Source organism: Anabrus simplex, chromosome 1 (assembly GCF_040414725.1).
Source record: "Anabrus simplex isolate iqAnaSimp1 chromosome 1, ASM4041472v1, whole genome shotgun sequence".
NCBI classification, from domain to species: Eukaryota; Metazoa; Arthropoda; class Insecta; order Orthoptera; family Tettigoniidae; genus Anabrus; species Anabrus simplex.
This window is the reverse complement of record NC_090265.1, coordinates 427,425,529-427,449,578: the sequence shown is the minus strand read 5'-3', so window position 1 is coordinate 427,449,578 and position 24,050 is coordinate 427,425,529. Positions and strand designations below refer to the sequence as shown.

General features: G+C 38.3%; 1 protein-coding gene across 2 annotated transcripts in view; it reads right to left on the bottom strand.

The window, feature by feature from the left end:
* LOC136856900 (fasciclin-3) overlaps positions 1-24,050 on the bottom strand; it is a 330,073-nt gene that overhangs the window by 44,798 nt on the left and 261,225 nt on the right. Inside the window, exon 9 of one of the 2 annotated variants that reach the window (XM_067135125.2) lies at positions 16,666-16,764. The exons of the other annotated variant lie outside the window; for it this stretch is intronic. Coding sequence (XP_066991226.2) covers positions 16,666-16,764 — 99 coding nt within the window. The remainder of the gene's footprint in view (positions 1-16,665; positions 16,765-24,050) is intronic. 2 annotated transcript variants of the gene reach the window in all.

Genomic DNA, 24,050 nt, shown 5'->3' with positions numbered 1-24,050 from the left:
GTACGAAAAACAATCATCAATTCAGTACTTGACTTTACAGCCCCATCTGAAAGTATCTCAGTACTTACTGTGAAATCGAGCAACAAAGCTTACTCCTTGGCCAACACCCATGCTCCTACAAACAATCACAACAGAAAAACCCACAGAAAGTTGAAGCCTTCTGGGAAATCTTAGAAGAAACCACTAGCAAGATTCCAAAACATCATGTGAAAATTTTAGTAGATGTTTTTAACGCAGGGATTGGCAGAGAGCGGAAACACAAACAGATTGTAGGTAATCACTCGGCACATCAGGGGATAAATAAGTATGGAGAACACCTTATAGACTTTTGTAAAACTTTCACTTTGAAACATATGTCTACGTATTTTATGAAACCTCCACACAAAAAGAAACCATGGAAATTACCGAGCCCGTTATTAGGGGAATTCCAGATTGATCAGAGCCCTTGCTTGCAAGATTTAGTGTTTACAGTGCACTATGTCTTCTAGTATGGGTTAGAGCAATTTGTTACTTTCATTGACCTGTCTCAGTCTCATCCTTGGCTTTGACAATATGAAAGTGACCGAGGTATGAGCGATGCTAGCAATACCATCCCTTATGCAGCCCATCACCATTATGAATGGCGTGAAAATATCGCTCATACGGTCGGTTGGTGCATGCATTTCAGCGGGCTTGGCAGACTGATATGCAATAGCAACTTATGGCTCGATAACGAAAGCAACGGGAACTACCTCACTCCTCATTTTCCTAGTATGCCTCTTCAGTGAAGCCTAGGCTGTCTGTGATAGCTTTTGGTGGAGCTGTGGAAGATCAAACCAGCCTTTGGGCTGAATACCCAACATACATCATGCAATCTCCAAAAAAATCTGTACAAGATTCAAAATGTCAGAGTACGGAAGGGAGTTGTCGACTCAGACCACCATCTATCACAAATCAAAGTGAGATTCCAGTCCAACCCATCCAGACCTAAACACAACAGATCTCATTGACCCAGAATGCTTTAAACAGAATATCAGCACCTTTTTACAAGATATACAAGAGCAGAATTCCAAGGGCTGGCCAGACCTATGTAAAACACTTCAAACATCAGCCCTGAAGTTAGGACAGCCTCTGAAGAAACAAAAACATAGATGGTGGAACACGGCCTGTAATAAAGCCATTGATGATCAGATGAAAGAATGGAATCAGTGGAATGGACATCAAACAACTAAAAAATGGGAGGCCTTCCTAAAGGTACAGAAAATTACCTCAAAAATAATCCTCTGGGAGAAACGAGCGTATGACAAAAACAGACTCGTAGAAATCAAGCAAGAATTCCTCAAAAACAACACTAGAAATTTCTACAAAACCTTCCGTGAGCATTTATCCAGTTATCATCCACCATCTTTATGTTTCCATCGAGCAGATGGAACATTAGAAACGAACACCAAAGAGAACTGCACAATTCTAGCTGACTACTTCCAAGACCTCCTCAACTGTGATCTTCCAAAAGAAAGACTAAACTTTGAAAAGCCCATGCTGAACCATGATTCACAGCCCCCTACAATACAGGAAACAGTAGAAATCATCCGATCACTTAAAAGTAATAAAGCCCCTGGAGAGGATGGCATCACCGCGGAGATGTGGAAACTAGGAGATGACCTCGTAAGTAGAATCCATACAATCCTAGTAGAAATCTGGGAAACTGAAATGATTCCGCAGGATTGGAAGTGCACATTAATACACCCATTGCACAAAAAAATGCGACAAGGAAGATCCAAACAACTACAGAGGCATATCCCTACTATCGATCACGTACAAAATTCTTTCTAAAGCTCTCTTAAACCATTTAGGAAAAGAGACAGATCATCTGATCGGCGAGTACCAAGGGGGTTTCAGGAAAGGTTGATCATGTGCTGAACAAATATGGAATTAGAAGACTATGTTAAGGATCCATCAAACTACCAGCACGATCGTCATTTTGTGGACTTTAAGAATGCGTATGATTCTGTGGACAGACAGACCATTTTTGACACTCTAGAAGAACTCAGTGTGGACAGGAAGACCAGAGTACTAATCTGGCAAACTCTCATGAATACGACTTCTAGAGTGAAATTCCTTGGGGAAATTTCTGAGCCTTTAGAAATATGTACGTGCGTTCATCAAGGTGACTGCATCTCCCCTATTCTGTTTAAGTTCTAGACAAAGTTATTAGAGAATGGGAAAGGGACGTCAAAGGTGTGAGCATCGGAAACTTTGGAAGCAAAGTCAAGGTAAAATGTTTAGCCTTTGCTGATGACCTAGGAAACATTACTAAGACCAGAGATGAAACCAGATATGCCGTACAGATATTACAAAATATACCATATAGCAGGCCTCCAGATATCGTATGAGAAAACCCAGTTCATGGAAAATCTACATCAACATAGCAAGAAAAAACTCTGCTAGAGATGGAAAACACCACAATTTCACAGGTGTCCTCCTTCAAATACCTTGGAGAAATCATACTACCACTGGGACTAGACAGTAGGGCAAACATAGAAATAGCCACTAAACTCCATAAGGCGTACAGACTAATGTGAAATTACTACAAGACAGTCATATTGCGTAATGCAAAATTAAGACATTACAAGACAGTTGTTATGCCGGAAGATTCATACGCCTCAGAAACCTTATCCCTTGGAGGTCACTCTAAAATTACAGAAATTGAAAAACAAGAAAAGAACATTCTCCGGAAAATTTATGGTACCACGAGAGAAAATCGAATGTGCATTAAGAGGAGAACAGCGGACCTTTACTCATTAACTGACAGGTTCACTGATGCAGTACACATGAGACACCTGAAATTCTATGACCAGATCTATATAATGGACAGCAACAGACTCACCAAAAGATTATTTAAAGTAATCAACTCAAAGAAGGTGAAAATAAACTGGCTAGAAAGAACTAAGGCCGACCTCCAAGAAATGAACATCACGGGCAACATCATAGAAGATCGTGGAGCTTTTAGCACAATAGTAGCCAAGCACAAATTCGTGGAGAAATCTAAAAAGAAAACTGGTAGGAAGTGATCCACTGAATGCAAGATGCAACACAGTGCATTCATGAAGAGATTTTGGGAGGAAAGAAGGCGAAAACTATCAGGCCAATGAACAAGTTCAAATGCACTCTTTGAATGGGCATAACGAAGGAAAAAAAAAAAAATAATAATAATAATAAATGGGGCCGATTACCTTCGATGTTAGGCCCCTTTAAACAACAAGCACCATCATCAGCAATAATAATAATAATAATAATAATAATAATAATAATAATAATAATAATAATAATAATAATAATAATAAATGTGATAATAATGTCAGTGATGATCACCACATAATTAATCCATGACATAAAAAAGTATAAATTTGAGAAAGTAAAACTGGATTTTTATAGTCATTCTGTTATGGAACACCGTGTGTGAGAAAGAAGTGTCTATGTCATTTTCTTGAGGACAAGAATTATATTTGTCATTGTAAACTTTGTGTAATATGGAATCACTTATTGGTATTAATTAAACATGTTCTGATATGTTGTGAGGAAGTTAGAATGCCCTCTAGATAATGATAAGAAGGAAGTTTTGGGACAGAAATGTCCCTGTAATATTATGATGCGTGAAAGTTTGGGACAGACTGTGCAGATAACGCCCTTGTGACATGAAATATTTGTGATACAGAGCCAGTTTACAAAAGAAGAAATGCCCATGCAAAGTAGATGCCTGCTGTGCTGTTTAGCAGCAAGTGATATCCTTGCCTAAATAATGATTCTAGGTGAGACCGTAGGCCTGTATGAAGTTGTTGGTGTCCATCGAATACTTTTTAGTAAAGAGTTTAAGAAGTAGATTGTTAATTGACCTCAGGTAACTGGGTAGCAGTGGGTGTTGGCTGAATTAGAAATATTTAGTTTCATTTCAACTTCACGTTGATGTTGAATTTTACTGTCGGTGACTTTACATAACATTTCATAGGCTCGAGGGAGTTGAACTTAGTGAACCACCGGATAGGATGATTGATATGTTTTGGATGTTAATATAATTAAATGTACTGACTAGTTGAGTTATCACTTGGTGGTTATGACATGAGAGGTATTTCAGATCCTCAAATATTATTGGTTTTTGATTAGTTGAACTTCATGTGTGATGATTACATTTTTTGTTTATCATGGACCGTGTGATGAGATCATAAGTTAACTTAGTAATATTATTTCATTGTGTGAACACAGAATCATGGTAAGACAGAGCTGTCAGTTGGTGTAAATATTTTATATTGTACTTAATTGTAAAGATATGTTTTTTATCAGCTTCTTTGTATGGTTGACAATAGGACTTAGATGTCAGATGTTAAGTGATGACATGCATCACAGTAGAACACAGTAGAACTAAAAGGTTAGAGGGGGTTATGTGATGACACGCATCACAGTGGGTCTGAGGTGTTTGAGGTGTTTGAGAATGAGTGTTGATATACACCATAAAAGGAATGAGATGTTCAATATTAGGTTTCAGCATGCCTCTTACTATGACTAGACTGGTTTTATGTTGTAAATATTTGCCTTTTTCCTTTTTCTTTTCTTTTTTACTTTCGTGGAAAGTGTTAGTGTCTTGAGTGGTGGACTAGGTCACTAGATCAAGGAAAGTGAATTAGTGGGATTCAGTATTCGTCATGGTCGACTTGACTTACCTTACTAGCTGCGAAGTGTCTTTCATAGTAGCGTTGCACTATCAGGCGTAAATGTAGATGTCATAACCACATGAAAGCCCAGTTAATGTGAACTAGTCCCAACCACTAAACCATGGATTCAGATTAGTTGGTCTTTTTCACATTTTGTTTATATTTCATGGGGATTATGTTATAAGGATTCAAGACAGGTTATGTACTGCTATTGATGGTTATTATTTCCTTAACCATATTGCGAATGTGGTTTTGATTTGTCAGCTGTTGCTGAATATTTTATTTTTCTCCACACATCCAAGTTTATTTTACTCTAGTTTGATTTCGATTTGCTAAGTAGATTAACGAGACAAATTTAGTTATACAGACAAGTGGTTATAGAATGGAAGAAAGAAAGAGAATTCACATATTTTATTTGTTCCTTGATAGCCTAATATGCTTGTCTTAAATAATTTCTTTTAACCCTCGGGACGTCGCGCGAGGCAGTGTAACGTCAGTCGCTGTGTGCAGTGGAAAAGACCATGCAAGAATTCTATATCGTTTATTTCAATTTGCTATTTATTTTTGTTATGTTGCTATATTTTTGTTTACTCTCTATTTTCATCATTAAAAATACAAATATTATTTATTTATATTTAAATAGTGCTTTAAAATAATATAATAACTAATGTTACGTACTATTTAACACACATCAAAAAACAGTGAAATGGGAAGAACATAGATTTACAGAATTCACAAAAGTAAACTGGTAAAAGAAGTATAGTGCAATGTACGACTAATTTACAACTATCAGTAAAAATATGTACAAAACAAAGTTACAGCAATATAAATAAGGTATACTGTCCAATGGTAAGAGCAAGGCTACAACAGATAGAAGGGTAACAGCAATTAGAGATTTACTGTTCACTAAAGACAATTTATTTGTCATTGTTCACTGCATTCGTGAGCTGACTGTGTCCTTAGGTAATAAAACGGTCATCTTCATTTTCTTCATCTTCACCTGCTGTCCCCATACTGCAGGCTTGACAGGTGAAGATAGTGTGCTCCCGGCATATGCACAGAGAGCAGGTAGCACACAAAGTCTTCGTCTTTCTGTTTCCTTTTCCACACCATCAATCAATTTGTTTATCCTATCAACTTCTTCGGAATCCATTTTCACTCACAACACAAATAAACAGTCAAACAATTCGTGTATATGAACAGTTGCACGTCCAGGGTTAGAACCAAAGTCAACAAATGGCAGTAGTAGCCCACGGTCGAAAGCACCGCACACTCACATAAATGTCCACAGCGACAACAGAAGATCAATTAGGGAGCGCTACCTGGCTATAAACACTAGAGGAAGGTTGCGGGGTAGATATGGTGGAGGGAGAAATCTGTCCTGTAACAATTGTAGACAGAGTAACAAAAGAAGGATGCATGCAGTCGAAAAGACTGCGGCGTGACGTACCGAGGGTTAAAGTAATTCTACATAAACTGAAAATTGATTGACTGATTTTCCTTTCAAGTGTTGGCTACATGTTTCTTCAACTTAATTTTGTTCCTTCTGAACTTATTCCCAATTAAATTAATTTGTTGGTTCCTTCTGAACATGTTTATTGTGAATGCAGATTTAAAAATTGGTTTAACATTAGCTTAAGGGTGTCCTGTGGTGGAATTAGATGGTGCATTCTTCTTCTATTTCCTTAGTTGTTGCAGTTCAACTTTTAAAGCACCATGCTTTGCAATAAACAGTTTTACAACTGGTCCAAAGTAAATGATCAGCAAAACAGTTTGCTTTGGCAGCTATCTCTTCCAATAAACAATTGTGAACCACATTTTGAAAACTGTCCAAAGGGGAGGAATCTGGAGGGGGCTTCCTGTTTACAATGGGAATTATTCCAGAATTTCCTCTAAACCATATTTGAATGGTTCATCAACTATTTTACTCTATTCCCAGCCGTTTTCCTTTGCCTTCTTTGTCATTTTGAAGGTGGGCTAAGTTTCTTCACCACTGTTACATTCAAGTGCATCCTCACTCCCACACAAAATTTTTGTTATGCTGTTATCACTTTCACTGCTAGTAAATAAAATTGTACGGTACCACTTTCTGAAACTATATCACTGCCCGATTCACTCTGGCTACTCTGTAATGTACGTTTGATTTCATTAGAAGGTATGAACTACTGTAGTTGCAGAAAGATACATGTATTAGATCGCCTACCAAGCACCTATGTATAAATGGTCACCGAGTGCATGACTGCCTGTTAGGTGGTTATGTACACCAGAGAGTTAAGAGTATGTATTTTGAACTCTCGAGTTATTACAGAATCTTTCATCAAACGAACACCTCACGTTTCTTCAATGTTGACTTCCATTAAGTAGTGTACTACTTTACAGAATAGCTTTCTGCATAAGCATTCTCAATTGCTTGTCAGCTGATGGATGGCTGTCACAAAAGCAGTTGTAAGTGCTCCAATGAGGTTACTAATTTATCATTATAAGATAGTAGTGAATTCCATTTAACACCATTAAACCTGAAGATTGTGACTGATAATAAAACAAAACAACAATACATGCTATAGGCTCTCAGGTTGTATTGCTGACTCCAGTATTAATATACAGGATGATTCAAAATTAATTGAACAAATTCTTAGATACTGCAGATCATTGCAAATGAATAACAACAAGACAACCCCAAGTGCCCAGACTGCATTGGAGCAAGAGATACAAGGAAGCAAAGACACTAACAGTTGGTGGCACAGGAATTAGAGTGCAAACATCTGCATCTGTTTATTCATACATTTATTTGTTTACATATGTGTTGCATACAGCACTAATTAAATTGTTCCATAACACATGTAACAGGTAAATTAATACATGAATCAGTAAATTAACACCAACTGTTGAACACATTGCAACTCAGTTACAGCACAGAAACAACTGTACAATTATTCTGGTCAAAATCCAGTACATTTAAAAAATATTTTAAAGGAAAACTAATGGGAAATACATGTAAAAAAGAAATCTGATGGGCATCCCATCCTCAGCCTTAAAATGTTACTAATTTTTTAATAATAATAATAATAATAATAATAATAATAATAATAATAATAATAATAATAATAATAATAATAATAATAATAATAATAATAATGATGATGGCAGACTGGAACACCTCACTTCACGTTTCTCTAAGAAACTGTAGTATTGCAACGAGACCCATACCAATACGACGAGGGATCTTCCAAGGGGACTCACTGAGTCCATTATGGTTCTGCATGGCATTAAATCCACTATCCTACCTACTGAACACAAGTGGGTATGGATTTAGCATTAAGAATAAGCGAGAAGAGCTATTAAAAATCAGCCACCTACTCTATATGGATGACATTAAGCTGTATGCCTCTACCAAACCCCATCTCCAACATCTCTTCTCAATTACCAAGACGTTTTCTTCAGATATAGGCATGCGGTTTGGATTGGACAAATGCAGAACCCAAACTGTCATCAGAGGATCCTACTCAGCACAAGGGACACCTTCGAGTTTAAGCGACGAATCCATACAACAGCTGGAGGAAGAAGAAATGTACAAATACCTCGGTTTTCATCAGAGCACTCGTATGAAACATGCCGACATCAAGAGAAATGTCACGCAACAATATATAACACGTCTCAACAAGGTACTATCATCAAAACTGACAGCTAAACATCTTACCAAAGCAGTCAATACGTATGCCGTACCACTGCTCACATACTCCTTTGGTATCATAAAATGGACCCAAACAGAACTTCAGCAGTTACAAACGAAAACAGCAGTTTCACTCACCCGGTACCATATGCACCATCCTAAATCTGCAACCGAACGTCTTACACTCCCGAGATCAGAAGGTGGTAGGGGCTTCTTATCCATTGTCAATTTACATAGCAATCTGATATCAAGTCTAAGAGAATATTTCCACTCGAGAGCTGATACATCGTGTCTTCATCATGCTGTTTGCAGAGCTGATATAAACTATACACCTCTCAATCTGTCGTCGCCAGAAATGCCTGTTTCTACCCCCACCTACAAAAGAGATGAATATGGCCATGTGGAAGCAAAAACCTCTTCACGGGAAATACCCCCATGAACTGGATCAGCCTCATATCGACAAACCTGCGTCGCACGCTTGGCTGACCTACTCCGGTCTTTTCCCAGAAACAGAAGGATTTGTTCTGGCCATCCAAGATCAAGTAATTGCTACACGGAACTACCGTAGATTTATCATGAAGGATCCAACAGTTGTCTCAGACAACTGCCGCCGCTGTTCCAGAACTACAGAGAGCATACAGCACATCATCTCTGGTTGCCCACACTTGGCCAACACCGATTATAAGCATCGACATGATCAGGTAGCAAAAATCATTCACCTGAAACTTTCTGTAAAATGTGGATTTCTTCAGTCATCAACTGCATATTGGAAATATACACCTCCACCCATTCTCGAAAACTCTTCATATAAACTACTATGGGACTGAGAAGTCATAACCGATGTCACGCTCAGCAACAATAGGCCAGATATTATTCTAATCGATAAATCAAAAAGATCCGCATCCCTTATAGAAATTGCTTGTCCAAATACCTCCAATCTGCAAACAACAATAGCCACAAAGATATCAAAATACACAGAACTGGCAATAGAAATACAACGTCTGTGGAAACTAGAATCAGTCACCACAGTTCCAATAGTAATATCATGTACCGGTGTTATTCCAAAATGCTTGCACAGCTCTCTGGCCGCATTAAACCTGCATCATCACACATACGTAGAACTACAGAAAGCCACCCTCCTGAGCACTTGCCACATTGTGAGGAAGTTCCTAGGAACGACTTTTCCTCTGACTCACGCCAAACAGCATGAAGATCCAGGCCGCAGTTCCAGTAATACTGAAGAACAGATTCCCAAAACGGGGACATAAGAAATCTGAAGTTGTTTGTATTTATTGTATAAATGTATACGTTGTAATTATTTCTGTTGTAAATATTTGTACATATATGTACCTGTAGTTTCATAATCAAGAGGGTGACTCCTTGCTTAGGCCGAGTCAGCCCATTATGTTACCGGCACAAGCCGAGCCTTCCTAAAATGATAATAATAATAATAATAATAATAATAATAATAATAATAATAATAATAATAATAATAATAATAATAATAATAATAATAATAATAATAATAATAATGGTTCATTGTGTGGGTTACTGTACTCACGTCCTAGTTCGTGAACCATGGGCAATGGCTGAGTGGCCTAGTAAGTGGTCCTGAGAGTCGGGATACCAGTTGCTATGGAATTGGAGTGGGCGTCTCAGACATATTCTGATTCATGGTTCTCCTTGTGCTCAGGCGGTTAGGACTATACAATTCACCATAACCCGTTAGAGGAGAGATCGCCACTTGGACTATGTGCAAGTAGGATAGCATCCTGCTTCATGAATTTACCAAGCTCAGAACATTTTAAGCAAGCCTCAGACCTATGGGAGTAACGGAGTCCCACTCCCATTTGACAGGCGAGGGACTCCTTGGAAACAACTTGGCGAACGAAATGGAAATTCCAGCTAAATTTATAATGTCCAATAACGGACCATTTATATTGGTATTATAAATTTACTCATTCGGAACAAATATTTCTGATTCCCTATGGGAATCAACATCTATATCATCTGATGGCCAAGCAGGCATCAATTTTTTGTAGTGGGACAAAGTGTCTCGTAGTGCATTGGCACTGCCGGTGGCTACAGTTAGCCTACGCAGTGGCCTCCACGGTATGCACTAGCCAGCGTCTTGGTAGGTGTGCCAGGTACCAACTGATGAGCCCAGCCTAGCACACGGGGGCGAAACGCTGGCAACCAGGAATGAGTTCGCTGGAAAATTTATAATGTCCAATAACGGACCATTTATATTGGTATTACATACCACTTAGTCGAGCAGCTCTCCTTTCGCTCAATTCTTCCCAGCCCAAACTTTGCAACATTTTTGTAACGCTACTCTTTTGTCGGAAATCACCCAGAACAAATCGAGCTGTTTTTCTTTGTATTTTTTCCAGTTCTTGAATCAGGTAATCCTGGTGAGGGTCCCATACACTGGAACCATACTCTAGTTGGGGTCTTACCAGAGACTTATATGCCCTCTCCTTTACATTCTTACTACAACCCCTAAACACCCTCATAACCATGTGCAGAGATCTGTACCCTTTATTTACAATCCCATTTATGTGATTACCCCAATGAAGATCTTTCCTTATATTAACACCTAGATACTTACAATGATCCCCAAAAGGAACTTTTACCCCATCAATGCAATAATTAAAACCAAGAGGACTTTTCCTATTTGTGAAACTCACAACCTGACTTTTAACCCCGTTTATGAACATACCATTGTCTGCTGTCCATCTCACAACATTTTCGAGGTCAAGTTGCAGTTGCTCACAATCTTGTAACTTATTTATTACTCTATAGAGAATAACATCATCCACAAAAGGCCTTACCTCTGATTCCACTCCTTTACTCATATCATTTATATACACTGACTGACAGAGCAAATGCAACACCAAGAAGGAGTGGTCAGAACTTTATGCCAATTGCAGGGTAGACTGACGTCACTGAGGTATGCTCATGATGCGAAATGCGCCGCTGTGCTGCGCACGTAGCGAACGATAAATGGGACACGGCGTTGGCGAATGGCCCACTTCGTACCGTGATTTCTCAGCTGACAGTCATTGTAGAACGTGTTGTCGTGTGCCACAGGACACGTGTATAGCTAAGAATGCCAGGCCGCCGTCAACGGAGGCATTTCCAGCAGACACATGACTTTACGAGGGGTATGGTGATCGGGCTGAGAAGGGCAGGTTGGTCGCTTCGTCAAATCGCAGCCGATACCCATTGGGATGTGTCCACGGTGCAGCGCCTGTGGCGAAGATGGTTGGCGCAGGGACATGTGGCACGTGCGAGGGGTCCAGGCGCAGCCCGAGTGACGTCAGCACGCGAGGATCGGCGCATCCGCCGCCAAGCGGTGGCAGCCCCGCACGCCACGTCAACCGCCATTCTTCAGCATGTGCAAGACACCCTGGCTGTTCCAATATCGACCAGAACAATTTCCTGTCGATTGGTTGAAGGAGGCCTGCACTCCCGGCGTCCGCTCAGAAGACTACCATTGACTCCACAGCATAGACGTGCACGCCTGGCATGGTGCCGGGCTAGAGCGACTTGGATGAGGGAATGGCGGAACGTCGTGTTCTCCGATGAGTCACGCTTCTGTTCTGTCAGTGATAGTCACCGCAGACGAGTGTGGCGTCGGCGTGGAGAAAGGTCAAATCCGGCAGTAACTGTGGAGCGCCCTACCGCTAGACAACGCGGCATCATGGTTTGGGGCGCTATTGCGTATGATTCCACGTCGCCTCTAGTGCGTATTCAAGGCACGTTAAATGCCCACCGCTACGTGCTACGTGCAGCATGTGCTGCGGCCGGTGGCACTCCCGTACCTTCAGGGGCTGCCCAATGCTCTGTTTCAGCAGGATAATGCCCGCCCACACACTGCTCGCATCTCCCAACAGGCTCTACGAGGTGTACAGATGCTTCCGTGGCCAGCGTACTTTCCGGATCTCTCACCAATCGAATACGTGTGGGATCTCATTGGACGCCGTTTGCAAACTCTGCCCCAGCCTCGTACGGACGACCAACTGTAGCAAATGGTTGACAGAGAACGGAGAACCATCCCTCAGGACACCATCCGCACTCTTATTGACTCTGTACCTCGACGTGTTTCTGCGTGCATCGCCGCTCGCGGTGGTCCTACATCCTACTGAGTCGATGCCGTGCGCATTGTGTAACCTGCATATCGGTTTGAAATAAACATCAATTATTCGTCTGTACCGTCTCTGTTTTTTCCCCAACTCACATCCCTTTCGAACCACTCCTCCTTGGTGTTGCATTTGCTCTGTCAGTCAGTGTATATAAGAAAACATAAAGGTCCAATAATTCTGCCTTGAGGAATTCCCTTCTTAATTATTAACAGGGTCAGATAAAGCTTCACCTACTCTAATTCTCTGAGATCTATTTTCTAGAAATACAGCAACCCATTCAGTCACTCTTTTGTCTAGTCGAATTGCACTCATTTTTTCCAGTTGTCTCCCATGATCCACCCTATCAAATGCTTTAGACAGGTCAATCGCGATACAGTCCATTTGACCTCCTGAATCCAAGATATCTGCTATATCTTGCTGGAATCCTACAAGTTGAGCTTCAGTGGAATAACCTTTCCTAAAACTGAACTGCCTTCTATTGAACCAGTTATTAATTTCACAAACATGTCTAATATAATCAGAATGCCTTCCCAAAGCTTATATACAATGCATGTCAAACTTACTGGCCTGTAATTTTCAGCTTTATGTCTATCACCCTTTCCTTTATACACAGGGGCTACTATAGCAACTCTCCATTCATCTGGTATAGCTCCTCCAACCAAACAATCAAATAAGTACTTCAGATATGGTACTATATCCCAACCCATTGTCTTTAGTATATCCCCAGAAATCTTATCAATTCCAGCCGCTTTTCTAGTTTTCAACTTTTATACCTTATTGTAAATGTCATTTTATCATATGTAAATTTTAATACTTCTTTAGTCTTAGTCTCCTCCTCTATCTGGACATTATCCTTGTAACCAACAATCTTTACATACTGCTGACTGAATACTTCTGCCTTTTGAAGATCCTCACATACACACTCCCCTTATTCATTAATTATTCCTGGAATGTCCTTCTTGGAACCTGTTTCTGCCTTAAAATACCTATACATACCCTTCCATTTTTCACTAAAATTTGTATGACTGCCAATTATGCTTGCCATCATCTTATCCTTAGCTGCCTTCTTTGCTAGATTCAATTTTCTTTTAAGTTCCTTCAATTTCTCCTTACTTCCACAGACATTTCTAACACTATTTCTTTCCAGTCTGCACCTCCTTCTTAGTCTCTTTATTTCTCTATTATAATAAGGTGGGTCTTTACCATTCCTTACCACCCTTAAAGGTACAAACCTGTTTTTGCATTCCTCAACAATTTCTTTGAACCCATCCCAGAGTCTGTTTACATTTTTATTTACCGTTTTTCACTGATCATAGTTACTTTTTAGAAACTGCCTCATGCCTGCTTTATCAGCCATATGGTACTGCCTAATAGTCCTACTTTTAAGACCTTCCTTTCTATCACATTTATTTTTAACTACAACAAAAACAGCTTCATGATCACTAATACTATCTCTATAGAGCTCATCTGGTTTTATCAGTACCACATCCAGGATATTTTTCCCTCTTGTTGGTTCCATCACTTCCTGAATCAGCTGTCCTTCCCATATTAACTTATTTGGCATTTGTTGGTCATGCTTCCTGTCGTTCGCATTTCCTTCCCAATTGACATCTGGTAAATTCCGATCTCCCACTACAATCACATTTCTTTCCTTGTCATTTCCTACATAGCTGATTATCTTATCATATAATTCTGAATCCATGTCAGTGCTACCCTTTCCCAGTCTGTACAGTCCAAATATATCAAGTTGCCTATTATCTTTAGAAATGAGCCTTACACCTAAAATTTCATGTGTCTCATCTTTAACTTTTTCCGTAGCTTACAAATCCTTCTTTCACCAGAATGAATACTCCCCCTCCCACCATACCTATCCTATCTCTACGATACACACTCCAGTGCCGTGAGAAAATTTCTGCATCCATTATATCATTTCTCAGGCATGATTCAACTCCTATTACAATATCTGGTAAATATATATCTATTAAATTACTCAATTCTATTCTTTTCTTTACAATACTTCTACAGTTCAACACTAACAATTTTATGTCATCCCTACTTGATTTCCAGTTCTCTGTTCCCTTATCACCGCTCCTTATGCCACCCCATTTCCCTGAATGTACCTCCCTATTACCCTTCCAAAGAAATTTCCTAACTTATACGTACCACTGTGGTTTAAGTGAATGTCATCTGAGCGCAGATCCCTATCTCCTACCCACCCATTAGGATCTAGAAAATTCACTCCCAGTTTCCCACATACCCACTCCATAGTCTCCCTTGAAATACCTCCCATGTATCCCATTAACTATAGCTCTATGCCTTCCTTCTCAGTAGAGTCAACTTTATCATCATTTCCATTTGCATTCCACTATTGTATATGGAATAAAGAACATGATATAATTGACTATTACTAGCTGTATGATATATCAGACTCCTTTACCAAAGAAACTCTAAAATGAGGAATCAGGTTACATATTTAGATTTCATTTCTATCACATCAAAACAAGGTCAATGATGGGATTCAAGTCTAGGTCTTCTTTATGTGTGGAATAAAATATCTAGCTTTTTTGTGGATCAGTTTTTGAATGTCATCTTCTGGATTATGGGTTTACACATGACAGAGATAGTCAGATTTTTAAGGTCATAAAAAATGTCCTTTCAGCACTATGATGGCAATGTGTAAAATATCTCCGGTGACAGGTTCAGTGTTTATGCGATAAAATTAATTAAAACTCAGCAATAGCTTGCCCAGTACAGTTCCAGTTTCTTTGCCATCTGGTAGAGTAAAATGGGAAATCAGAGCAGATAGCATGATACATCACTCCCCATTACTGTATGTGTTTCCATTTGTCCAGTGGTGTAACTCTTTACTTCACTTCAGGCAGTGTTTAGTGTGTATAGGAGAAAAATTTGGTTCACAGACAGCTACTTAACCATGGAACACTATTCTGGACAACATTTGATGCACAGTCATGGTGCTAGCTGGAAAATTAGTAAATCATAGAACTGACAAGTGATAGTTTCACAAACTATCTTCACTATTTGACAGTCCCTGTCAACCACTAAACACAGCCTACCTCATCATGGTTAGTTTCTACTTCCACTTCACAATTACATCATCAATGTGAACAACCTGAGAAAGATTGAAATGTCCCTAATAAGTTACTGATATAGAAACTAATAACTAGTACATATTTAAAGTCACTGAGCTCCCTAAACCTACCCATTCAATTAATACTTCTTTTCGATAAACAACTGCAGCACTCTGTAGGCTACTCTCTTATTCTCTTAAAAGTGACTGAAGTGACCTACAACAATGTTCTTGGATGGAAGCGGCTTCCTTTACCTTCAGAAAGGCAGCACCTACCTCACTGCTTTGGTTACCATACTTAAATTTTTTTGAGCATCTGTAGAATTTTCTGAAATCATTCCAATCCACCTGTGTGCCTACCTCTTAACTTACAGATGTTTAAGGCCATATAGAATGTATATCTCAGTAGGTCACAGCTATTTTGGTAACATACAAGGGAGCAAGCAACGACAGCAACTATTTTTTTTGGCTCATCAGCTGCTGTTTAGTGTTTTTTAATGCCCATACCTCAAATAGTACAACAGAATTTTTTTCTTTTTCCACCATTTGCAAAGTTGTAATCCAAAGTAGTGATGAATTTTCTACTAACTTTTATTTTAGCTCTTATGTACACAATTAGAAAATGAATCCTACAATCAGATATGGATCTTGTAACAATAACAATCACTGTTTGAGATATTTTAAATGATTCTTGGAAAAGAAGAGCTTCATCAAGATGAGATCAATTATTTTATTAAAAATATAAAAGCATTAGTCTATTTCTGAACCTTTAATATGAATTTTCACTGATGGCTTGATATAAATAGTACAATGAAATGTTAAGTCCAGACATACACATCTTTCTACACTAATGTTATTGTCGGTAGCATGTATCCATCAAACAGATACACCAGATGATTCACAAAAGCTAATTCCAAGCAGCTAATTATTTAAATTCTAAAAATTCACTTCTAAAAATTAAAACAACTCTTTTTTTCCTAATTACTTGACTAAGTGATATCCAACTCTCAGTGCTAAGTCTCTCTCTTTGATTACACCTGTGTCTGCTCTCCACAAATAGTTCTTAGTTCTTGCCTTTCATTGACATTTGGTGTAGATGATAAGCGACCTGTTTCACCTCTTTGCTGAGCAGCCCTTGCAGGAGAACTTTTATCTTGCGGAAGAAAAGTCATTCTGAAAAACATTTTTGCAACAAATTGTTTTGTAAGTATGAGAAAGGCAAAATAATTGCAAGCCATGCATTTCATTAAAAAGTGCAACTGGTTCAAGAGAAAGATCATAATCAAAGTAACACATGAATGGGATTCCTTTTATAAAGTTTAAAAAGAGCCCCTTCAAATTTAAATTAAGAGCACAATTTTGTAAAACAGTCTATGAAGGCTAGTTTTATTTTAACAAATATGTTACTTGGTAATTATGTTTATAGGTGTTGAGCACATTAAAAAAGATTATGTTACATTAATCATGTATGCAGCTACCCTCACCATGAGGTCACCATGAGTATTTTGTTCTTTAAGATTAAGTTAAGTGATTACTATTTCTCTCTCACCAAAATGAAAAATTATTTTGCCAAGTACACAAAGCATAAAAAGTATGCAACAAGCATAATACTGGACACCACTAAATTACATGCAGGTTAGTGAATCAGTGATACATGCTGAGATGCAGCCATCTAATGGAAAAATCCTTTACTGACATACAGAAAATTAGTAAGTAGAAAATGGTTACAGATTTCATCAGCAGGCAACATTTTAGCATAAAATACCGAGAGGTTCTAGTAAAAATGATATGTTCTAAATACTGAGTATGGATGTAAAGATGATCTTTGCCAAAGGAATATGAAAAGTAGAAGGTCCAAACTGTAATATGGGTGGCCTATAGAATTCAAATTAAGTAAAACAAAAAAACAAAACAAAGAAAGACCTTGAAATAACAAATATTAAATGTGGAAGACAACTGGTAAAGGTTAGTTCAAGAAAATTTGTAATCGATCATTTTTTTTACCTTTAACTGTATTACAGATTGTCTGTATGAGCTTGGCTATTGTCGTGAGAATACATCTTGTTCCTCCAATTGATAGATGATAAAGGAATCTTTGCTTAGGTCATTGTTTCTCAATATAATTCTCTGCTTAACGTTTGAAAAACAAGAAACATCCAAGACAAAGATACAGTATATTTTAACCCTTAATTAGTTGTGTACAGTCTTTTAGACCGAGTGTGTTATATTTTGCTTACCATGAGCTTTCCAGGCAACAAAGATAACCGCCATGTCATAAACCATTCCCCGCACTTATTGTTGATAACTCATGCTGGTTACTTTCAATTAGATAACGTTTTGTGATAGCAAAGGCATGTGTATATTGTAGTACTGCAACAATACAGTCACAGCTTCTGTGTGCGACTAGTTGCGGCTGCCATATTTTCTGTTGTCATCATTGAAATTACAGAGTGTGAATCTGTTTTTAACATTTTTATGTTTCTTCCCTAACATCTTGACGTAAGTATTAGATCCCACAGTCTGTACATTTCCTAATGTCCAACATCAAATTCTAGAGCTACAATCAAAGGTGTCCCTCAGCAGCTGAAAGTGCAAGTCCTGACAGGTAAAAATCATCAAAGCCATACGTGCACCTGGAAAATGCAGTTTCTGAACCTGGCAGCAGAATAGGAAGACGAGTGCTACATGTGTGAACTGTCAAAAGTACATCTGCAACGAGCACACAACAATGTACTGTAGAGTGTGCGCTTCTGTTTGATTAGTATGACAGTGAGAGAAGAATTAGTAGAACTCTCTGAACATTGGATTGTGATGATTTTTTATTTCAAAACTAACAAGGAATATGACCTAAACCAAACCCAATGTCGCAGAAGCCTTGATGGGTCTAAGCGTACTAACGACTACTGCTAATCCCAAAGGCCTGCACATTTTGAGATGACACGTGGTCAGACGTAATTGCTGACTTTCTAGGCTGGGGCTGCTATCCCACTGTCAGGTAACTCCTGAATTACTGAGAGGACCTCAAACCAGCTGTCAGACACAAGTAAAACTCCCTGACCTGACCGGGAATCGAACCTGGGGCCTCTAGATGGGAGGCAGGCATGCTACCCCTAGACCATGGGGCTGGCTGAAGGAATATGATACTTCTGTGAACAAGATATGTGGAAGAAGAAATATATAAGATAGGTCAAGAAGAAGAGGGTGCACACATGTGAACACAGTCAAAGTATGTTTAGTCATTTCTATTTATTGTATTCATCAAGTATGCTGATTCTTTGTGTTTTGTTTCATTTTGTCTTTTTTTTTTTTTTTTTTTTTTTTTTTTTTTTTTTTTTTTTTTTTGAGAAAGAAGTGTATATTTCACATGTGGTCTTTAAGGCCTTGAGTGACTAAATCTAGTAAATGATGGTGCGTGACTAATTAAGGGTTAATGACTGCTAATTAGAACACCAAAATGCAATCAAGATTTGGAGGTTAAGCTTCCATAAAGTTACTGACTGGAGACCATCATACCTATTTATTGACTTAAAACTTATGGACTAATGGATCAGTAATGGATAAAACAAACTGGTTCACATAGTCAAATGATGTCCAAGGTTTTATTAGAAGTATTTTAACAAAAATGATATGGCTGAAACTTTGCCCTAGTTAGGAGAGAATAATTGGGAACTATAGGCACTATATTAGGTTTAGAATTATGCACTGGTTGATTAAAATGTCATAATATTTATGTGTATAAAAGTGTCTTTCTGTCTGCACTGTTTGAACATTAAACCTGATACTATACTTGGTTTTATACTGGACAGGACAAATAACAGCCTATGTTGGGTTCAGTTTAATTTTTATCTGCCTGTTTGTCTGTTGGGAAAATGGAGTGAGTATTTTTCATGAGTAATATCTCGAGATACAATAGCCACAAAGGAGGTGGCAAGTAAAGTGCAGAAGAGCACTCAGTTTTACCAGCAAGTACGAACAGTCCTCTGGGATCCCAAAGTACCAACAAAATCAAAGCTGGTGATGTTCAATCAGTACTTCATACCAATCTTAACCTATGGTATTGAAACCTGCACCCTTACTAAGAAAGACTCGTCAAGGTTGCAGGCATCCGAGACAAACTTCCTTAGGTCCACAATTCAAAAAATCAAACTGGACAAGTTGAGGAATGATGTGGTTAGGAAGGAAGCTGGGATTGTTACATCATTGTTAGATCTGGTCAGCATGTCCAGACTGAGGTAGTTTGGGCATGTAATGAGGGTGGAGCCAACAAAGACAGCACATGTTAACTTGGAGAGACATGAGGCAGGGAAACGGATGGTGGGAAGACCAAGAAACCACTGGATGGACATCGTAAAGATGGACATTGCAGATCGGGGAAAGACACTGGAGGACGTCATTAACAACAGAACGTATCTCAATAAGACAGAATGGAAGAGGCTCGCCAACAGTACCTGGGAAACTGGAACTGTAAAATGATGATGATGATGATGATGATGATGATGATGATGAAGATAATGAAGATGAACTTCAGCCTTACATTCAGGGTAAGACACAATAATTCAAAGCTTTTCTATAATACACACATGTTAAATTACAATAACAAATATTTAAATTGTGTCGTTTACAAAACTCAAATGCTCCCAATGTGACATCAGTTACATAGAGCAAACAGGGAAAAATTTTTCAATTCCATATAAAGAATATATAAATGCAAAAAAACACAAGTAATTTTCAGCTTTGAATGATCATACGACTGAATCTAATCACTGAAAAAATGAAGTAGCGTATGGCTTTTAGTGCCAGGAGTGTCCAAGGACAAGTTCGGCTCGCCAGATGCAGGTCTTCCAATTTGACACCCGTAGGCGACCTGCGTGTCGTGATGAGGATGAAATAATGATGAAGACGACACGTACACCCAGCCCCATGCCAGCGAAATTAACCAATTATGGTTAACATTCCCGACCCTGCCGGGAATCGAACCCGGAACCCCTGTGACCAAAGGCCAGCACGCTAACCATTTAGCCATGGAGCTGGACAATCTAATCACTCATTTTCTTCCATAAGAAGGGATCTGGACAGCATTTACTTAGCTAGTAAGTGTATTCTAGTAAAAATATTTACATACACCTTGATCAAAGAAACAAACCCATTTTAAATCCAAATGAGATTTCCAAAAAAAGTAACATCCTTTTTGATGAGTCAATAAAGATTAAGTTGTCATCTAAAACCAATAAAGTAATTACAACACAGGACCAGTTACCAATCGTTCCCCTCCCTGTTCCCCTCTTTGCCACCACCACTCAGTAACATCAGCTCCCGACCACTGCCTGCCAGTGTTGTTCCAATGTCAACGGAATGTGATCAGACAGCATACAGGATGGGACTAAAAGAATGGGAGTAAGTAATTTTTATATTTCCCTTCACTCAATTTTTTTTCTTGTCTTTCTTTCTTCTTTTCCATTAGCATACCTCTTCATATTCTCTTTTTTTGTGGACTTCTCCATTTAACACAGAATTAACTTGTAAACACCATTTTAAACAACATACCAGCATTTCCGCATTGATGTCATTAATCAGAAGCTGTCTATACAATTTCAAGGTCTATTTTAAGGAATATAAGAAGTTTTCCCATTCAACCTTTTAAAATCAATAAAAGGAGTTTCAACAATTATACTGCGAATTTTAACAAGGACAGAAGCAAGAAAATTTTATGACGGACACTTTACCGAGTGTTTTTAAGTAATGTTTTCACCCACTCATTATACTCATCATTTTATTAATTCATTCATAGATTTCGAGATTTTATTCCAATGTTTTTGTTAATTGTATTTGGCTAATAATGATCACTAGATTGAAACATGTACCAAAGAAAATATACTAATGTAAGTCCATCTTAGAGCAAACTTAAATTAAGTCCAAAAGTTCATTTAGAAAGGAAATAGGCAAGTTTAAAAAGAAGCAAACGTGATGCGTGCAACATCTCTGAGTACGTATCTTTCATCTTGTTCTTTGTCAAGGTTAAATATTTTCATCACTTAGGCTATTGTACTGTAAATATTTTACAATGTACAGGAATCAGAAACTATCCTAGCTGTTCCATTCTAACAGCCGAGAAATGTTGAGTTTGAAATCTACACCAAAGAGAAAATGTGTAGTTTTAACCATTGAAAATAAACTGAATATAATTGAACTGTTAAAGAAAGGTGAACTAGTCTCAAATTTAGCATCAGAGTTCGGTGTTGGTGTGACAACAACATGGGACCTAACGAAGAATAATTACAAAGTATTGCGGTATATGATGAGTTCTGACAGCTCACATGAACTTGCTATCAGAAAAACAATGAAAGCATCATCTTTAAAAGAATTGGATGCTGCACTATTCACGTGGTTTCAGCAAAAGCAAGGCAAAGGTGTGCCTAATAGTGGTCCTGTAATAACAAGGCAAGCATAAATTTTTCACAAAATGATTGGGCTCTCAGGGTTCTCACCAGTATCTAACGGTTGTCTACAGAAATTTAAGGACACAGATGGCACTTAGGAACTAAACAATGATGAAGAAACACTAAGTGATGACAGCAGTGCAGCAGAAAATTTTAAATACGAGGTTAAGTACATAACTGAGAGATACAGTTTTGTATACAAGTATACAACCCTGATGAAACTGGACGTTATTGGAAGTGGTTGCCCAGTATAACACTAGTAGCACTGCTGAAGAGAAATCAGCTCCTGGTTACAAATCTAGTACAGAGCGTGTTACCATCTTGTGCTCAATGAACGCTAGTGGCGACCATGAATTAAAATTAGCTGTTGTTGGTAAAGCAAAAAAAATCTGTGTTCTTTCAAAGGATCGGTGATGAAATATTTTCCAGTAGATCTGTATGGATGGCAAGCAATATTTTCAGAACTTGATTCCATAATTTCATTCTATGGGTTCAAGATTTCCTGGCATCCAAAGGCTTACCGCCAAAGACCATCCTTTTTCTTGATAATGCTCCCTCTCACCCAGGTGATATAGAGTTAAAATCAGAGGATGGAAAAATGTTTGTTTCCTATTTGCTGCCTAATGTAACATAATTAATTCAGCCAATGGACCAGGTTGTCATCACAACCTTTAAGGCACACTATGAATTGGAAATTCTTGGCCTCTTACTTTCTGAAGAAATGTCTATGGTTGAGTTTTGGAAAAAACTAAAAGAAGCGCTTTATCTTGCCGAGAAATCATGGGATCTAGTAACTGCTCAGAACATCACTCAATCATGGAGAAAATTGTATGTTTATGTCGAAGAGCTTGCCAATAATTTTCATGGGTTCACTAATGAAGATGAAAATAAAGGACTGATGATCAATGATATCCTGAAGACTATTGAAAATAATATTCATTTTAGAGAAGTGGATGAAAGTAACATTACGGAGTGGTTTTGCTTGCTTGTTGTTTAAAGGGGCCTAACATCTAAGGTCATCGGCCCAGGAGTGGTTTCATTTTAACAATGTATTGCCTGGGCTTAACATTTTAACTGATGACAATATAGTACCGGTAACTAAAAGCATGAATGGGAACTCAGCAGTCAGCTGCAACATGACAAATGAAAGTGAGAAAGACGGGGAAGAAGAGCGTGTCACAAACAATCACGTACTGCTTCAGACCACACTGGAGTCGGCTGAAACTTTAATGGAATTCTTGGAGCAAGAGGACAATACAGATTTTTCAGACATCCTTATAATTAGAAAGCTCAGAATGGACATAAAGAAGAAAATAAGTTGCTAGGCTGAGTGGCTCGGATGGTTGAGGCGCTGGCCTTCTGACCCCAACTTGGTAGGTTCGATCCTGGCTCAGTCCGGTAGTATTTTGAAGGTGCCCAAATACGTCAGCCTTGTGTCGGTAGATTTACTGGCCCATAAAAGAACTTCTGCAGGACTAAATTTCAAAACCTCGGCATCTCCGAAAACCATTAAAAAAAGTCGTTAGTGGGACATAAAAACAAATAACATTATTATTATTATTATTATTATTATTATTAAGAAAATAAGTTGCAGGAGAGTGGAAAAAAAGTAGCTTAAATGACACTAGGTGAATTAATTTATTCATATTCTGCCAGAAATGTACATGAATATTTAGTGTGCATTGTTGTTTCATTGACTACATTTTGGTTACAAAGAGGGATTCAGACACTGCAATTTAAGTGTATACAGTATGTATTTTATGTACTTTAAAGAGTATTAAAATTAGTAATATGGATTATCCATTTTTGTATTAACTGTTCACCCCTTTCTGGGCATTAGAATGGATAATCAAGATTTTACTGTATATTCAAGAAGAGGGGCAAGAAGATAGCTGATAATTATTGAGGACTCACACTTGTATCTTAGGAAGCAAAAAATTTGAAAGGATACTAGAAAAGAGAATGAGAAGAAAGGTGGAAGGACAATTACAAGAAGAGAAATATGGCTTTTGAAATTGGAAG